The 18,809-nt window shown below is 36.6% G+C and overlaps 1 protein-coding gene across 1 annotated transcript; it reads right to left on the bottom strand.

The window, feature by feature from the left end:
* Positions 1-3,987: 3,987 nt before the first annotated feature.
* LOC107784482 (uncharacterized) lies at positions 3,988-7,424 on the bottom strand. Its single transcript, XM_016605621.2, has 3 exons — positions 6,849-7,424; positions 6,575-6,675; positions 3,988-4,781 (listed from the first exon to the last, which is right to left on the bottom strand). Exons 1-3 carry the CDS (start codon positions 7,301-7,303, stop codon positions 4,120-4,122), a joined length of 1,218 nt encoding a protein of 405 aa, XP_016461107.2. The 5' UTR covers positions 7,304-7,424; the 3' UTR covers positions 3,988-4,119.
* Positions 7,425-18,809: the final 11,385 nt, after the last annotated feature.

Genomic DNA, 18,809 nt, shown 5'->3' with positions numbered 1-18,809 from the left:
TCTGTCATTTTTTAGTAAGTAACTGAATTTTCAACGCAATAATAAGCCATCAATTCTGTATGTAAAAGAGAACTATCTCTGTACCATATAGTCCACTTTTTCTGCACCTATTAGAATACCTATTGCAATGTGGTGTTCTATTTGTGCTATAAGAAATCTATTTGTGCTAAAAGAAATATATTCTTACATCTCAAACATGTTTTTTTTTAATCATAGAGTTTCTTTGCTGTGTGACTTAGTCCTCGTAATTTTTTTTGTTTTTCTAATGATGCTTGGTGATATATATAGGTGTGGATCAATATTTCTTGCTTCACATATTTGGCTTTCTTAATATAAGTAGGTGTTGATACTATTGCATCAGCATAGTGGGTTTATCATCAAAGCATCTACTAATAAAATACCTCAAACAATTTGTAGTAACTGAAAGGAAAATATATGACAGTAAATGTATGCGTAAACCGTAGGCGACATATTGTATAAAGAAAAACGGAACCTGAATAAAAGATAGCACTTTTAAAACGACGTTGAGCAGAATATTCTGCGAAATCTGTCTGAAAATTCTACTGCCTAACCATTCAGATCGGACGCATTCTTCCTCTGCACCCAAGGGTATGATTCATGGACTTCATTAGAGATAAACCTTCTTCTTCCCGAAATGGTTAGTCTAATTAAGCTGGAATGAAACATTATATTCAAAGACAATGACACACTTTCTAGAAAAATTATATTCCTTTATTCCAAACAATTCTAAGATGTTTGCTGGTGTACTTGTTTTCTGTTTTCACATTTCCATTCCTTTTTGTTTGATTTTTTAGCACAGTTCATAATATAAAAGGCGGTGGAGCTGCCAACTCCTTGAGTATATAGACTTGAAGACGGCTGGATAACGATTTACTCAATTAACTTCTTCTGTTCCGTCAATTGAAAAGGAAAGTTGTTGTGCTTGATTGTTTTGACATTGTTTTATTTTCAAGCAATTGCTCTTGAATGGATTGCACAAATCAATTTGCTATTATATGTAGTCTTTGATTTTTCTTTCTAGGGTCATTGTTATCAAAAGTGAAAAGCGCAAAAAAGCTCTAAGGTCCGTTGGGGTTTTAAACGCAAAGCGCAAATAAAGCGTGGGCTTTAATGAAAAAAGGTGCAACGGGAGAAAAAGTAAAAATATGCATTTAGTCCAAGATTAATCATTATAAGCATGAATAACAAATATATGAACAAAGAAATTGAAAAATATTTATGATAAAGTGAAATATCAATTGTTTAATGTTGCCTTTACAGAATTACACTCGTTGGCAAGGAAAAGTATGTGTTAGAGCTTTGATGCAACACTAAAGTGCCCACGAAGCGAGGCGAAGCGCTCAACGTGTTTTGAGCCTCGTTTCAAGGTTTAAGCGCGCCTTTGACAACACTGTCCAGGGGTGGCTCTTTCTTATAAGTAAAGAATCATGGGTTTATAAGTTTTCTTAAGTTCATTGTTACAACTACCAACATGTTGGTGATAGTAGTACTCTTTACTTTCTGCCATTGACCTTTTTTAAATTGGGGCTTCTGCTATTAAAAAATAGTATAAGTTATTTTACTACATTTTCGAGCAAACATAAGGCACCTTAAGATTTAACTTTTGCTTCACATGTAGTTCTTCTTTCAATAAGACATGGAGTAAACGTGGATGTTAATAATAAGGAAGAATGCAGAGATGCTTGAACAAGCTTCAGATGAGTCCAATATTCGTTGATGCTAATAAAACAATGCTTGAATGTATAATCACCTGGTGCCATTAGCGAATCAATATATTTGAGGCGAACTCTTTAAATGGTTGACGTGAGTAGTGCTAAGATTTGTGAAATTTTATGCTCCTATGCTTCTTTGGTTACCTGGTAAAAACATTGTATGTGAATCTATGTTTCAATTGTAAAAAAATATTTCTAATAGGTTGGTTAGTGTTATACTCACTTTGAGATGAATGCTATGGTTTCCCTTTATGGAGAAGAGTTAAGTAGCTCTTACTACCGAGTGTAGCTTAGAATTTGGATTGGAGAGTTAACTCAGCGATATTATCATCTCTCTTGTTTTAAGGAATCTTTTGATATCAGCAAAGATGATTTTTACTTCCTTTATAGGGCACATGTCAAAGCTCATTTTGTGAAGTGTTCTTCTGCCCCGGTCACCTGAGATAAAGTCAACTGTCTATAATTAATATTGCAGAAACAAAGTTTTAATTTTAGTAAGGTTTCAATTCTCCGTTATTTAAATTTTACCTATACTAAACAACACAAACAAACAATAATGCACACGCCCGTGCAAAGGGCAGAGCCTATCTAGAAAAGTACCTAAATAAAAAGTAGTGTCAACTTTAAGGGGTGCCTATTTATTCGACCTTTATTTATCTTATTTCTTGTATACATATATAATAAATAAAAGGAAGAATTATATGTCTTGTCACTTGGCCTAATAGCCCAACCGAAAATGATCCACGTTTCACGTCCTTATCTAATTTGACCAGGTTGTATATAATCTGAAAGAAAATTTCCAGCCTTTAGCCCACTAATAAAGACATACTTTTAGGGTTTCTTTGTTTTCTTTTTTCTTCATTCCCGGCACACTCTGTACTCTCCGCCCGCCTCTCTTTGCTTTCTCCTTTCTTTCTCTTCTCTCACTCACATAGATCTGAATATTTATAGATATCAAACTTGATTTAAAGCATTTTCTCTACTAAGTTGCTTAATCTTCCTAAATATTTATAGATCTCAAATATTTGAATCTCGATTGATGGGTGTCCAAATTTAAAATTGAAGTTTTGTTGCATCCATATTAAAAACTCCATTGAAGGAGCTTTGAAGCTCCTAGATTTGAAAATCTAACTCTAAAGTGATTGAGTTAAGTTAAAAATTATTGTAAAAGCTTGTAATAATATGAATCCTGAGTGCTGGGTTAATTGTGCTCGATTAACATTGGTTTTGGGAACCATACTAGTTGAAGAAGGAAGTTGAAGATGAAATTCAGTTTTGTATACACCGTTATACATCATTATACAATATTATATAACATTATACAGAATTATAATAAAGGTATAATGTTGTATAATATTGTATATTGAGGTGTGAAAATACTGTTATACAACATTGATCTTTCTTTTGAAATAAATTTCTCTTTCACTGTAGTAATTTTAGTTTTGTTGCATGTTTTTTATTTTTGATTTGCCGGAGTTCCCTTTTGCTTTTGTTTTGATTACTTTTTGTTTAGATTTTTCTTTTTGCTTTTACTTCGTATTCTCTATATCTTCTATTAACACTGGTTTTACTTTTCTACGCCAGCGAAATACTGGTATACATTATTCAACATTTCATATACATGTTTATACAAAGTTATACATCATTATACACGTACTATACATATCAGGTTAAAACTGAAAATAATTTTTTTGTATTTTTCTTACTTTTTTCGAACAATTAATGTATAAAGTTAATTTTTTCCTTAATTTCTCTGCTAAATCGTGAACTTTCAAAATTTTCTTTCCTTGTTGATTTTTCTGCCAAATCAGAAATTTTGGAGCAAATTCATCTATATATAACTTGGAGAATAAGAGAGTTTAGGTCTGTTTTTTATATTTTTATAGCTGGAATAGGAATGTATAAACTTGGGTAAGAAAAAGAATGAAAAAACATGAAAAATTTGCATTAGACTAAAAAAGGGCATGAAGATTGTTTTCGGATCTGAACCAACTAATATTTGGCTTCATATTGGTAAACTTAAATTTGGATTATCCGGTGCAAGGTTAACCCGTGGAGTGTATTATTATATAATTTTCCCTGTATAAAATGTCTAACGAAGCTTGTAGGTAGAGTACCATTGGGCCTCAATAGATTCGCCTATGCTTTTGGTCGTTCTTTCTAGGGTTTACTCCCATGTCTCAATAATTTACTACGTAACATTCTTTTTTTTTTTTTTCAAATTTGTTTAAAAATGAAATGCACTTTTATCCACTTCATTAAACCGTTATAAGATATTCCAGGAAAGTAGTTAAGCAAATGATATGACACCACCGTAAACTCCATAGAAACGGACAAGAACTACACCTAACAAATAGCTCAAGTACAAATGTTAAAAACGCCAAACCTAAGATTCCAAAGCTTTGTATATCACGACAAAGCAAGGAAGAATTGCCCTTGGATTAAACACATATAACTCCTCGAGATTCGAGTAAACATCTGAATACCCAACTACAGAATCGTATAAATTTGCAGCAGCCGACAACCCAGAACCACCACTCTCCTCCGTCGCCGCCGTATCCTCCGCCACGCGCTTCACTCTCCCAGCTATCACCCGACACACCAACATCGCCCTACGTCCATCGGCGCCGCTACCGAGGCAGTCATGGGCCCTACCACTACTGGCCGTTGTGCGGACCCCACAAACCTTATTATTATTTCCTTGGAATCCATGGCGGATGACCGTACAAACTCCGCAGCCAGGTGTACATACCGAGCTGCACAAGTTAGATGTACCCTTGGCGCCGAGTGAGCACGTGAGGGTTGTGCAGTAGAACCTTAAGAGTTCGTTTCCGTCGGCGGCGCAACGGGGGTTTTTCTTGCCGTTAACGGTGGCGCGTAGCTTCACGGCGTCCCTATAATCTTCGAATTTGTGGATGATGCGTTTAGTGTTGTGGACTTTGAGTATACGTTCGATCTTGCATATTGGGTTATCCTTTTTGAGCCAGCTTGATTTGAAGATTATTTCCACTATGTTCCTGCTTGAATCTTCAGGACTCAACTCTGATACTGAAAATGTAATACTAAACTATTTTAAAATCTCGATTAAGTAGAATTAGAAGCATGCTAAATCATGATCACTTGTTGAAGATGAGAACAATTACAGAATTTCGTTTGAAAAGAAAAAGATAATGGGATTTCAGTTCCAGTTGCTAAGCTACCAAATTTCAATGATTACCACGCATTTCCAAAGTAATCAAGCATTCATGTTTAATTATGATATTAGGTAAGAATTAATAAACTTAATTGATATTAAGGCTTAGTTGTTGTTCTTATACGTAAGTTAGATATGCTTTTACAGCAATTTTAATTTGGTCCGGTTAAAGACTTGTACATCGATGTAGAAATAAGTTTAAAATAAAGAGAACCTCTAATTTTTTAGAACACATGATTTTCGGTAAAAAGTAATTTACCAGTTAATATTAAAATAAATAGATACTAATAAAGTGGACATATAGATGACTCATCCTGCATAAAGTGGACATATGATTTACCGTAAATTTTTTTTTTTTTTTTAAAATTAGTGTTTGGCCATAAAAATTTTAAATTTCGCTTGAACTTGAATTTCGAAAAATTTCGAAAATTTAAAAACCTCCAAAAAGATGTTTTTCAAAGTTTTCACTTCAAATCACTCACAAAAATTCAAAAACAGCTCCAAATTGTATTCATGTTCAAACACAACAATAATTTTTAAATACTACTTTTTCACTTGAATTTTTTTTACTTTTTTCCGGAATTTTACAATTCTTATGTCTAAATGCCCAAAGACTGTTTCTGATAGATATTCGGCAAAAAAAAAGAGAAGGAAATAACAGAAAAGAAAATAATCAAAAAGGAAAGGAAAAAAAGAGTCATTATTGTGTGGAGTTGGCTACCAAATGCTGATAATAACAAGATAAGTATCCCAGTTTCAAAAGAATCAATCCTTGTCGTGTGCATTATAATTTGGCTAAAAGCCTTAAACTAAGGAGAACTATTTGCAAAATAATATAAACATAATAGTAGGAGTAACTTCGGGTTTCCAGTTGTCGGTTGGGCAGACTATAATAGAGATGCTGACTGATTAAATATTTCTTAATCTACCATATACTTTATAGTTCTTTTCGATTTTATTAAGAGGTAGCTGTAAAATTGTACTGAATGGTCCTTGAAAATCGAAGTGGAAATAGACGTAAAGTACAGTACTGTACCTACAAAAGATAGGGAAATATTTATAATTGTATTATCACATACCGTGAGGTTCGAGAGTCTATGCACGATGTGCCAAATCCAAAGGCTAAAATGTATCACAATGCCGTTTTGCCTCCCCTACGCACTATAACCAAAGATTTTTGTCTCTTTCTCTCTCAAAATTGTTGAGGAAGTCAGGAGGGGAAAAAAGATTGAATATAAATCTAGACATAGAAGGAAAAGAAAGTGAACCAAAAATAATGCCCCAAGAAAAGTTGGCCATGTATAAAACAAGTTGACCAGTGCTATATAATATTTTATCTATTATTGTACAAAATATCTCGCATTTATATTAGTAGGGTCCGAGGAAAGGGTTGCACCTAAAAGTTACGAAGATAATCAGTATTATAATGCAAGTATTAATAGTTGATTCCACGACTCAAACTCGTGACCTATAAATCACGTAGAGACAACTTTACGGTCGAGAAAAAATGAACATACAAGGGAAGGAAGGGATAAAAACTAAAACAGAAATGGATCTGAATTTTGGGATTTCCACAGCGCGATAATTATTTTGAGTAGTAACTGAGAAGAAAAAAAAACTTAAAAGGAAAAAAGAAAGGATGAATTACCAGCATGCCTAACTGCTTGATGATGTTCCAAGCTCTCAATTTTTGGAAAAATTTCTCCACATTCAGGACAGGCACATATAGTTGACCTCGGGAGAGGGTGCCTATACAATGTTCGATTTTAATTTACTAATCAGTACTTGGTTAAAACAGGTACAGTATTCATATACTCCTGTCACAAAATAAATGTTACCTTTTTCCTTTTCGTGAGTCAATTTGACAAATTAAAATAAAAATATTAAAAGATTATACAAAAAGTAGTGTATATAGTGAGTACCTGCTGGGATCAACTATCATGTGACACTCATAACATCGAGAGAGTTTCCTGAATTGCATGCCTTTGGAAGAAGTAGAGCTACCAAAAGATCTCGAGGATGTTGACCCATGAGAAGTTTTCTTGCTAAGGAGCCGAGTTTCTTGGCCTAAACTACTGCTGCTTTGATCTTCTAAAGAATTATTATTATCATCAACTCTGTGAACCACTCTTGTGTTGTTTCCATGATGTAGTACAACATCCTTAAAGCTACATATAGAACTACAAGAACCCAACTTTGAATAATAAGCATTCTTAGATGGGTCATCAACTGTTGAGTTTTCGATCTGCTTACAACTCAATAAGTTCTTGAATTGATCCCATGAAGATGGTTGCTTCTGTTTTTGTTGCTTTTTTCTCCGTTTGGATGGTTGTTTTTGGGTTTCTGATGCTTCTGGTAAGAAAGTGAAGAGTGCCATTAAAAGTAAAAGAGGTAGAGAGAGAGAGAGAGGCCTTTGAATTACTTTGAGATTTGAGAAGGCATTGTTTGATTGTTTCTTTCTTTATTAATGGAGAGGGATCCAAGATGGGTAAATAAGGAGGCCGTTGGGGTTCTTTACACTTTTATTTCTCTACTTTATATAAATATTCCATTTGCATCTTAGCATAATAATGATGCATTTGTGTTTTTGTCCCTTGTAGTCCTTGATTAATGGAGTATAGAATTAATCAAGTTTAGTACTTTGCCTTTAAATCTCAACTTTCCATTTGATTTTGTCTTTTAAGTATTAGACCAACTCAAGTGATAGATCGATAGCAAAGACTACACTATATATGAAATCATCATTAGAAGTAAATTATATTTCACTTCTCGAAATTCATTCCAAGTAACCTTTGACTAATATCCTGAAACATATTCACCATCTTAATACGAGGAGAATACATTGGTGACTCATAGTATTTTGCGAGTTATATATCTAAATTTTAATTAATTTATTTATTTATAAGAGGAAAAATTCGCAGTAGCTATAACCTCTGTCACAATCTCTGACTTTCGGGTGAGTATTCTGTAAAGAATACTTTGTGCGCACCGGGTAAAGAAGAAAAATGACTATTGATTTAGCTTTGACAGTTAGTACTCTCAACATATAAGCAAAATTGTCAAACAAATTGTTTTGGTTAAAGGAGATATTTTATTGATAATACTAAACCATTACAAAGGCTCTAGCTTGAGCTGACATTACAGATGTCGGTGGACTCACCATTACTGATAGCTGATTACGCACGGCTTGTTTGGGACCTTCTTTGGCCAAAAGGTGAGCTATTGTGTTCGCTTGACGAAAGCTATGCCGGACCAGTAGATTCCCCAACCTCTTCAATAGGCACCTGCAAGAATTAATTAAAGATTGATAAATTGGATGATGTTGTTCTAACAATTGTATAACCTCGGTGGAATCTGTTTCAACTTCAAGGGGCCAGTGATGGAGTTCTGCTGCCAGTTGTAGCCCTTGTTGCAATGCTATCAACTCCATGTGTATGTGATTTAAAGCATATGTGTTTTTCCAATAGCCTACTACTACCCAGTCCCCATTTGAATTTCTAATCACACCCCCAATTCCACCACTATTGTTATTAAGTATATATGAATGCACCATCCGTGTTGAGTTTGTAATGACCAACAACAGGTCGCATCCATTTAACTTGGATGGTTTTTCGTTCCATGGATTTTTTTGTTGGCGTTGTAGTAAATTTAAATTCTAAAGCCCTCATAATAAGAATGTTAGTGGGAAAGGTTTTGCATGTATTTTTAAAGGAGTTGTGGTTGTGATTTAACCATAGATGCCATAGTGCAAAGGGAAGGAACTCGAGCCAACGCAGGTGCTCATTTTGTAGGGGGGCGGCATTCATATCTTTTAGTAATTAGAGTGTAACGACCCGACCGGCCGTTTTGAGAATTAGCGTCCCGTTCGGCGACTTAAGGTCTCGAGCAACATCGTATTAAGTATTATGACTAGTGTGTGTGGTCGAGTTCGGATTTCGGATGATTCGGGATCAATTTGGAAGAAGGATTCTTGTTTTAAAAGCTTAAACGATAAGAGTTGACCGGAGTTTGACTTTAGTGTAGACGACTCCGAAATGGCATTTTGACGATTCCAATAGCTTTGTATAGTGATTTTGGACTTAGGTGTGCGTCCAGATTTGGATTTGGAGGGCCATAGGATAATTTCAAGCATTTTGGCGAAAATTGAAAAGTTAAAGTTTTGGAAGATTAAGAGTTTTGACTGGAAGTTGACTTTGTTGATATGGGGATCGGATTGCGTTTCCGAGAGATATATTAGCTATGTTATATCATTTGATACTTGCATGCAAAATTTGACGCCATTCCGAATTGATTTGATATGTTTCGGCGCGAGTTGTAGAAGTTGAAAGTTCATTAAGTTCGATTTGAGGTGCGATTCATAGTTTTTATGTTGTTTGATGTGATTTGAGGACTCGAGCATGTCCGCGTTATATTTTGGGACTTATTGGTATGTTCGGACGGGGTCCCGAGGGGCTCAGGTGAGTTTCAGATAGGTTTGGGTTGTGTTGCGCTCGTTTTTTATGTTTCGACGTCGTTTCTTCAATCATAAATAGTCCAACATTAAGCAAATGACCTCGAATTTCTATTTTAATTGAAGCATTATATCCGTATCATAATTACGGAACAATAGCAAAAAGAATCGTCGAATTTGAACATCGTATGAGGGAGTTATGCTCATTTTAGTGTCGCAGAAGAGAGCTGATGCTTCGCAGATGCCAAGTAGGGTCCGCATCTGCGACCTCACAGGTGCGAAAACTGGTCTGCAAATGCGGAAAATACAGCTGGTAGACTGCAGGTGCGGAGTTTTGGGCGCGAAAGCGAAATTGCTTGTGTATTAAAAAAATCAAACTGCGTTTATTTAGTATTTTGAACATATCTTGAGTTACAGAGCTCCGATTGAGGTAATTTTTGCGGCATTCTTTGTTACAACCCAAATTCGCGTACCTTAGATCACGCCGTAAGTTAGTCGACGTAAATCCAAGAAGAGATTATCTTTGAGATGATAAAAAGTTAATCCTATTGGTCTTAAACGATACAAGGGTGTATAAGATAGTTAACAAGTATTAGAAGTTAAACGAATCAAGGATGTTGTAACCCGTATTTTCGGGTAACACTAGAGGTGATTAATTATCCCAAGAGGTCATGTTTTAATGTATTTGAATCATATAATATCCGTATCATAAGTCTTGAAGTCAAGCGAGTTATGAAACAAAGTCGATAAAAGTTGTCGCAACTTACGTTTATAATTTTACTTAAACTTTAGGTCAAATATTACTACATTTTTCTCCCAATATACTTAGAATTATGGGGTGATCTACCTATCAAATTAAAGATCTATGAGTCTAGTTTCCAACGCATTAAACCGTTCATCGATACGATCTCGGAATAGAGAGATATTCGCGTTTTCGTGAGAGTGCGCCAAGCAGCTCTCTATGGGGCCCACAAAGGCGGTTTAAGACATATGGACAGATATAAGATACCTCAACCCTATTTTAAGTCATTATTTTTCAGTATATTCAGACCTTATAACCCTAAAAACAGTCTCTCAAGGTTCTCTCATGATCCAAGACCCAAACAAAGGGTAAACAACACAAATCAAATGTCGGGAATCCCATGGCGCTAGTAAGTTTCTTGTTCTTCTTGTTGTTGCTGATTTTTGTGTTGTTCCAGCTCGTGTGGGAGATTTTTTTAAGTGTTTTATGTTCTGTAAATACACCTTCAAGTTTTTAATATCAACCCTAGGTGATTTCAAGTCTTCTAAAGTAATTCTAGTGCCGAAAAACCCGAATTAATTGCTAGTTTCGCTTCCTTGTTCTTGTGGCAGAATTGAAGGGATATTTCGTGGAAAATTAAGGTCAAATTGGAGTTGTTATTTCTGTTTAAAGGTAAGGAACCTCTTACTCTATATATATATATTTGAGATTATCCAAGTTGCGGCTAAGTCGTTGAAGCTAGAACTTGTGAAATATATATCGAAAGGCTTGGTAGTAATGTTATTGGTTGGTGAACTGTTTTGGGAGGCTCAATATGATTATTAATGATGTTGTTTGGGCTGTTTGGTGATTGTATTGACTTGTGTGAAGTCATATAAATAGGGGAGGTGCTGTCCATTTCATCGTAAAATAGGTTGCGGTCGATACATAATAGTTACGACGCTTAAACGATAATGATAGTGTCATTTCTCTTATTGTAGACTAAGGAGTCGTGACATTTGCATAGCTTGAGGTTGGGCAGTATATACAAGGTATGTGAGGCTATCCCTTCATTCTTTTACACGACTCCAATTGTATATAATGTAATGAACGAGCTCCCAAAGATACTCTACTCTTAGAAGCTAGCAGTACTTACATTGCTGCCCTTCTTATGAAACGATTGATATTGATGTTACTTCTCTTATTCTTATATTATCAATGTTGTTTGTAGTTCCTGATTCTTATAAGATTCTTGATGAAGATTTAATCCTAATAACGTGTACGAAGGATACCGACCTTACGTCACTCCGAAAGGTTCAAAATGTGATTCCAATAAGTCCAGCATGCATCATATATATGTATCTATTTTACTCTACCGAGCCGCGCTATAGTTGGCCGGGTACGGCACCTATTGTGCAACCACTGATCAGTTGGGTTTTACCGAGCTCCATGTGGCCGGGTATGATTCTACCGAGCCCTATGATGGCCGGGTATGTTTTACCGAGCCTATTACGGCCGGGTACGATATGATGATGGTGATGCCCACAAAGGCGTATATTTTAAAAGTTTATGTATATATATGTATGTATCATGTGTTTCATGGCAGTAGCCCTCAGAGGTACCCAGATGTCACAGGTTGCATATTCCCTATCCCTGTTTACATTACTGTTCTTACTTATGCTTTCCTACCTTACATACTCAGTACTTTATTCGTACTGACGTCCCTTTTATTTGTGGACGCTGCATGTCGTGCTGCAGGTCCTGATAGACGGGTAGACGCAGCTCCCCTACCACAGTAGGCTGTCCAGTTCAGCGGTTATTGGCGAGATCCCTTCTCCGGACTTGCCGTGGTCTTGGTATGCATTTTTGTTATAGACATTATGGGTATGTCAGGGCCCTGTTCCGGCAATGTTGTAGAACTTATGTTCCTTTAGAGGCTCATACGGACAGGCTGAACCTACCATTCAGACGCTTGAAGATATGCTACGAGCATATGTTCTAGATTTCAAGGGGAATTGGGATGACCATCTGGCACTTATAGAATTCGCCTACAATAATAGCTACCATTCCAGTATTAAAATGGCCCCGTATGAGGCACTGTATGTGAGGAGATGTAGATCACCAGTTGGATGGTTCGAAGTCGGTGAGACAGAATTATATGGGCAAGATTTGATTCACCAAGCCATTGAGAAGGTGAAAGTGATACAAGAGCGACTGAGGACGACACAAAGCAGGCAAAAGTCTTATTCCGATGTCCGACGTCGTGATCTGGAATTTGAGGTTGGTGATTGGGTTTTCCTGAAGATCTCGCCTATGAAGGGTGTTATGCGTTTTGGGAAGAAGGGTAAGTTGAGTCCGCGGTATATTGGGCCGTACAAAATTCTTTGACGAATTGGACAGGTTGCTTATGAGTTAGAATTGCCATGCGAATTGGAATTTGTACACCCGGTATTCCATGTATCTATGTTGAGGAAATATATTGGAGACCCTTCTCGGGTCGTCCCTATCAAAGATGTACAAGTTACAGAAGATCTATCATATGATGAAGTGCCAGTGGCTATATTAGATCGACAAGTCCGCAAGCTGAGAATAAAGGATGTAGCTTCCGTCAAAGTATTATGGAGGAATAAGAATATAGAAGAAATGACATGGGAAGCAGAAGAGGAGATGAAGTCTAAATACCCTTAACTATTCCAAAGTGAAGATAACGAGGATGCCGGGGGAAAGAAGGACGCATTATAAGGTGGAACGGCTCTATGAGGTAAGCAATAGCTTGTGAATACTTTTTTTTTAATACAAAATGGTGATATACAGATAATGTACATATCCATAATACTTTGTATAGTCTTGTAAGGACATAGGTTGGGTTTAACTGCTTGCAAGTTTGGCTAGTGTCCATTTTATAGGGGAAGCTCAGCCGAAAATTTCCGTCGCAATCCACGATGAGTTAGACACCCCATAAACCCTTATATTCGAGGACGAATGTTCCTAAGGGGGAGAGGGTGTTACAACCCAAATTCGTGTACCTTAGATCATACCGTAAGTTAGTCGACGTAAATCCAAGAAGAGATTATCTTTGAGATGATAAGAAGTTAATCCTATTGGTCGTAAACGATACAAGGGTGTATAAGAGTAGTTAACAAGTATTAGAAGTTAAACGAATCAAGGATGTTGTAACCCGTATTTTCGGGTAATACTAGAGGTGATTAATTGTCCCAAGAGGTCATGTTTTAATGTATTTGAATCATATAATATCCGTATCATAAGTCTTGAAGTCAAGCGAGTTATGAAACAAAGTCGATAAAAGTTGTCGCAACTTACGTTTATAATTTTACTTAAATTTTAGGTCAAATGTTACTACATTTTTCTCCCAATATACTTGGAATTATGGGGTGATATACCTATAAAATTGAAGATCTATGAGTCTAGTTTCCAACGCATTAAACCGTTTGTCGATACGATCTCGGAATAAAGAGATATTTGTATTTTCGTGAAAGTGCGCCAAGCAGCTCTCTATGGGGCCCACAAAGGCGATTTAAGACATATGGACATATATAAGATACCTCAACCCCGTTTTAAGTCATTATTTTTCAGTATATTCAAACCTTATAATCCTAAAAATAGTCTCTCAAGGTTCTCTCATGATCCAAGACCCAAACAAAGGGCAAACAACACAAATCAAATGTCGGGAATCCCGTAGCGCTAGTAAGTTTCTTGTTCTTCTTTTTGTTGCTGATTTTTGTGTTGTTCCAGCTCGTGTGGGAGGTTATTTTAAGTGTTTTATGTTCTGTAAATACACCTTCAAGTTTTTAATATCAACCCTAGGTGATTTCAAGTCTTCTAAAGTAATTCTAGTGCCGAAAAACCCCGAATTAATTGCTAGTTTCGCTTCCTTGTTCTTGTGGCAGAATTGAAGGGATATTTCGTGGAAAATTAAGGTCAAATTGGAGTTGTTATTTCTGTTTAAAGGTAAGGAACCTCTTACTCTATATATATATATTTGATTTAAGATTATCCAAGTTGCGGCTAAGTCGTTGAAGCTAGAACTTGTGAAATATATATCGAAAGGCTTGGTAGTAATGTTGTTGGTTGGTGAACTGTTTTGGGAGGCTCAATATGATTATTAATAATGTTGTTTGGGCTGTTTGGTGATTGTATTGACTTGTGTGAAGTCATATAAATAGGGGAGGTACTGTCCGTTTTATCGTAAAATAGGTTGCGGTCGATACATAATAGTTACGACGCTTAAACGATAATGATAGTGTCATTTCTCTTATTGTAGACTAAGGAGTCATGACATTTGCATAGCTTGAGGTTGGGCAGTATATACAAGGTATATGAGGCTATCCCCTTCATTCTTTTGCACGACTCCAATTGTACATAATGTAATGAACGAGCTCCCAAAGATACTCTACTCTTAGAAGCTAGCAGTACTTACATTGCCGCCCTTCTTATGAAACGATTGATATTGATGTTACTTCTCTTATTCTTATATTAGCAATGTTGTTTGTAGTTCCTGATTCTTATAAGATTCTTGATGAAGATTTAATCCTAATAACGTGTACGAAGGATACCGACCTTACGTCACTCCGAAAGATTCAAAATGTGATTCCAATGAGTCCAGCATGCATCATATATATGTATCTATTTTACTCTACCGAGCCGCGCTATAGTTGGCCGGGTACGGCACCTATTGTGCAACCACTGATCGGTTGGGTTTTACCGAGCTCCACGTGGCCGGGTTTGATTCTACCGAGCCCTATGATGGCCGGGTACGTTTTACCGAGCCTATTACGGCCGGATACGATATGATGATGGTGATGCCCACAAAGGCGTATGTTTTAAAAGTTTATGTATATATATGTATGTATCATGTGTTTCATGGCAGTAGCCCTCAGAGGTACCCAAATGTCACAGGTTGTATATTCCCTATCCCTGTTTACATTACTGTTCTTACTTATGCTTTCCTGCCTTACATACTCAGTACTTTATTCGTACTGACGTCCCTTTTATTTGTGGATGCTGCAGGTCCTGATAGACGGGTAGACGCAGCTCCCCCACCACAGTAGGCTGTCCAGTTCAGCGGTTATTGGCGAGATCCCTTCTCCGGACTTGCCGTGGTCTTGGTATGCATTTTTGTTATAGACATTATGGGTATGTCGAGGCCCTGTTCCGGCAATGTTGTAGAACTTATGTTCCTTTAGAGGCTCATAGACAGGTGTCGACTCATGGTAGCTCGTACCTTATATATAGTTTCTTGACAGTCTTGTCGTCCCATGTTATGTATGTTCATGACATTATCTTTCATTGTTGGATGTTCATAATCCATGTCTACCATTTATATTGATCTTGTCGGCCCTTAAAGATAATAAGGAAGGTTAGATAAAATGTACGTTGGTGCTCGATAAGTATGGCCCGGGTGCTAGTCATGACCCTTCAGTTGGGTCGTGACATTCTTCTTATCTTTTCACGGGGGCCAGTATCTAACTATACGTTTTGTATTTTAATATGAATACATAATTTTGAATTAATCCATGTTTTGAATGGAAAATTGTGATTTTTATCAAAACTAAAAAGAATAATTGAGGTTTGAACATCTATTCAGAGTCGGAATTGGAGGAAATTAGTATGGTTGGACTCGTAATTGAATGGGTGTTCGAATTTTATAAATTTTATCGGGTTCCGAGGTGCGGACCCGGGATTGACTTTTGGGTTGACTTTTTAGTTTTTGTTAAAGATTGAAGCTTTATTATCCGAAATCGTTTCCTATGAGTTTTATTTATGATTTGAAGTTATTTTGGGTAGATTTGAGCAGTCCGGAGGTTGTTTCACTAGAGAAGGTCATTTTAGAGTAACGGTCTAGCTTCTTTGAGGTAAGTATCTTGCCTAACCTTGTGTGGGAAAACTACCCCTTAGGAAGAAGGATTCTTGTTTTAAAAACTTAAACGGTAAGAGTTGACCGGAGTTTAACTTTTGTGTAGACGACTCCAAAATGACGTTTTAATGATTCCAATAGTTTTGTATGGTGATTTTGGACTTAGGTGTACGTCCGGATTTGGATTTGGAGGGCAGTAGGATAATTTGAAGTATTTTGGCGAAAATTAGAAAGTTGAAGTTTTAGAAGTTTAAGAGATTTGATCGGGAGTTGACTTTGTTGATATGGGGCTCGGATTGAGATTTCGAGAGTTATATTAGCTCCGTTATATTATTTGAAACTTGCATGAAAAATCTGACGTCATTCCGGGTTGATTTGATATGTTTCGGGGCGTAGAAGTTGAAAGTTCATTAAGTTCAATTTGAGATGCGATTCATAGTTTTGATATTGTTTGATGTAATTTGAGTCTCGAGCAGGTCCGCATTATATTTTGGGACTTATTGGTATGTTCAGACTGGGTCCCAAGGGGCTCGAGTGAGTTTCAGATAGATTTGGATTGTGTTGCGCTCGTTTTTATGTTTCGACATCGTTTCTTCAAGCATAAATAGTACCACATTAGGCAAATGACCTCCAATTTATATTTTGATTGAAGCATTAGATCTGTATCGTAATTACGGAGCCATAGCAAAATGAATCGTCGAATTTGGATATCGTATGAGGGAGTTATGCTCATTTTAGTATCGGAGAAGAGAGCTGGTGCTGGTGCTTCGCAGATGCGAAGTAGGGTCCGCATCTGTGACCTTACAGGTGCGAAAACTGGTATGCAAATGCGGAAAATACAGCTGGTAGACCGCAGGTGCGGAGTTTTGGGCGCGGAAGCGAAATTCCATGTGTATTAAAAAAAATCAGACTGCGTTTATTTAGTATTTTGAGCATATCTTGAGTTATAGAGCTCCGATTGAGGTGATTTTTGCGACGTTCTTCTCGTCTTTTCATGGGGGTCAGTATCTAACTATAAGTTTTATATTTTAATATTATTACAGAATTTTTAATTAATCAATGTTTTGATTGGAGAATTGTGATTTTTATCAAAACTTTTCTAAAGAGAATAATTGGGGTTTGAACATCGATTCAGTGTCGGAATTAGAGAAAATTATTATGGTTGGACTCGTAATTGAATGGGTGTTCAGATTTTGTAAATTTTGTTGGGTTCCGAGATGCGGGCCCGGGATTGACTTTTGGGTTGGCCTTTTAGTTTTTGTTAAAGATTGAAGCTTTATTATCCGAAATCATTTCCTATGAGTTTTATTTATGATTTGAAGTTATATTGGCTTGATTTAAGCCGCCTGGAAGTTGTTTCACTTGAGAAGGTAATTTTAGAGTAACGATCTAGCTTCTTTGAGGTAAGTATCTTACCTAACCTTATGGGGGGAGGGGGAGGGCGGGGGAACTACCCCTTAGGAAGAAGGATTCTTATTTTAAAAACTTAAACGGTAAGAGTTGACTGGAGTTTAACTTTTGTGTAAACGACTCCAAAATGACGTTTTGATGATTCCAATAGCTTTGTATGGTGATTTTGGACTTAGGCGTGCGTCCGGATTTTGATATGGAGGGCAGTAGGATAATTTGAAGTATTTTGGCAAATATTTGAAAGTTGAAGTTTTAGAAGTTTAAGAGGTTTGACCGGGAGTTGCCTTTATTGATATGGGGCTCGGATTGCGATTCGGAGAGTTATATTAGCTTCGTTATGTTATTTGACACTTGCATAAAAAATTTGACGTCATTCCAGGTTGATTTGATATGTTTTGGGGCGTAGAAGTTGAAAGTTCATAAGTTCATTAAGTTCAATTTGATATGCGATTCGTAGTTTTGATATTGTTTGATGTAATTTGAGTCTCGAGCAGGTCCGCGTTATATTTTGGGACTTATTGGTATGTTTGGACGGGGTCCCGAGGGGCTCGAGTGAGTTTCGGATAGGTTTGTGTTGTGTTGCGCTCGTTGTTTTATGTTTCGACGTCGTTTCTTCAAGCATAAATGGTACCACAATAGGCAAATGACCTACAATTTCTATTTTGATTGAAGCATTAGATCCGTATCGTAATCACGGAACCATAACAAAACAAATCATCGAATTTGGACATCGTATGAGGGAGTTATGCTCATTTTAGTATCAGAGAAGAGAGCTGGTGCTGGTGCTTCGCAGGGTCCGCATCTGCGACCTCACAGGTGCGAAAACTGGTCCACAAATGCGGAAAATACAGCTGGTAGATCGCAGGTGCGGAGTTTTGGGCGCGGAAGCGAAATTCCCTGTGTATTAAAAAAATCAGACTGTGTTTATATAGTATTTTGAACATATCTTGAGTTATAGAGCTCCGATTGAGGTGATATTTGCGGCGTTCTTCTCATCTTTTCACGGGGGTTAGTATCTAACTATAAGTTTTGTATTTTAATATCATTACATAATTTTGAATTAATCCATATTTTGATTAGAGAATTGTGATTTTTATCAAAACGTTTCTAAAGAGAATAATTGGGGTTTGAACATCGAATCATAGTCGGAATTGGAGGAAATTAGTATGGTTGGACTCGTAATTGAATGGGTGTTCGGATTTTGTAAATTTTGTCGAGTTCCAAGGTGCGGGCCAGGATTGACTTTTGGGTTTACTTTTTAGTTTTTGTTAAAGATTGAAGCTTTATTATCCGAAATCATTTCCTATGAGTTTTATTTATGATTTGAAGTTATATTGGCTAGATTTGAGACGCCCGAATGTTGTTTCACTCGAGAAGGTCATTTTAGAGTAACGGTCTAGCTTATTTGAGGTAAGTATCTTACCTAA

This window comes from Nicotiana tabacum, chromosome 23 (assembly GCF_000715075.1).
Source record: "Nicotiana tabacum cultivar K326 chromosome 23, ASM71507v2, whole genome shotgun sequence".
NCBI classification, from domain to species: Eukaryota; Viridiplantae; Streptophyta; class Magnoliopsida; order Solanales; family Solanaceae; genus Nicotiana; species Nicotiana tabacum.
Note: the sequence above shows the minus strand (reverse complement) of the source record. Positions and strands in the feature narration are given on the sequence as shown.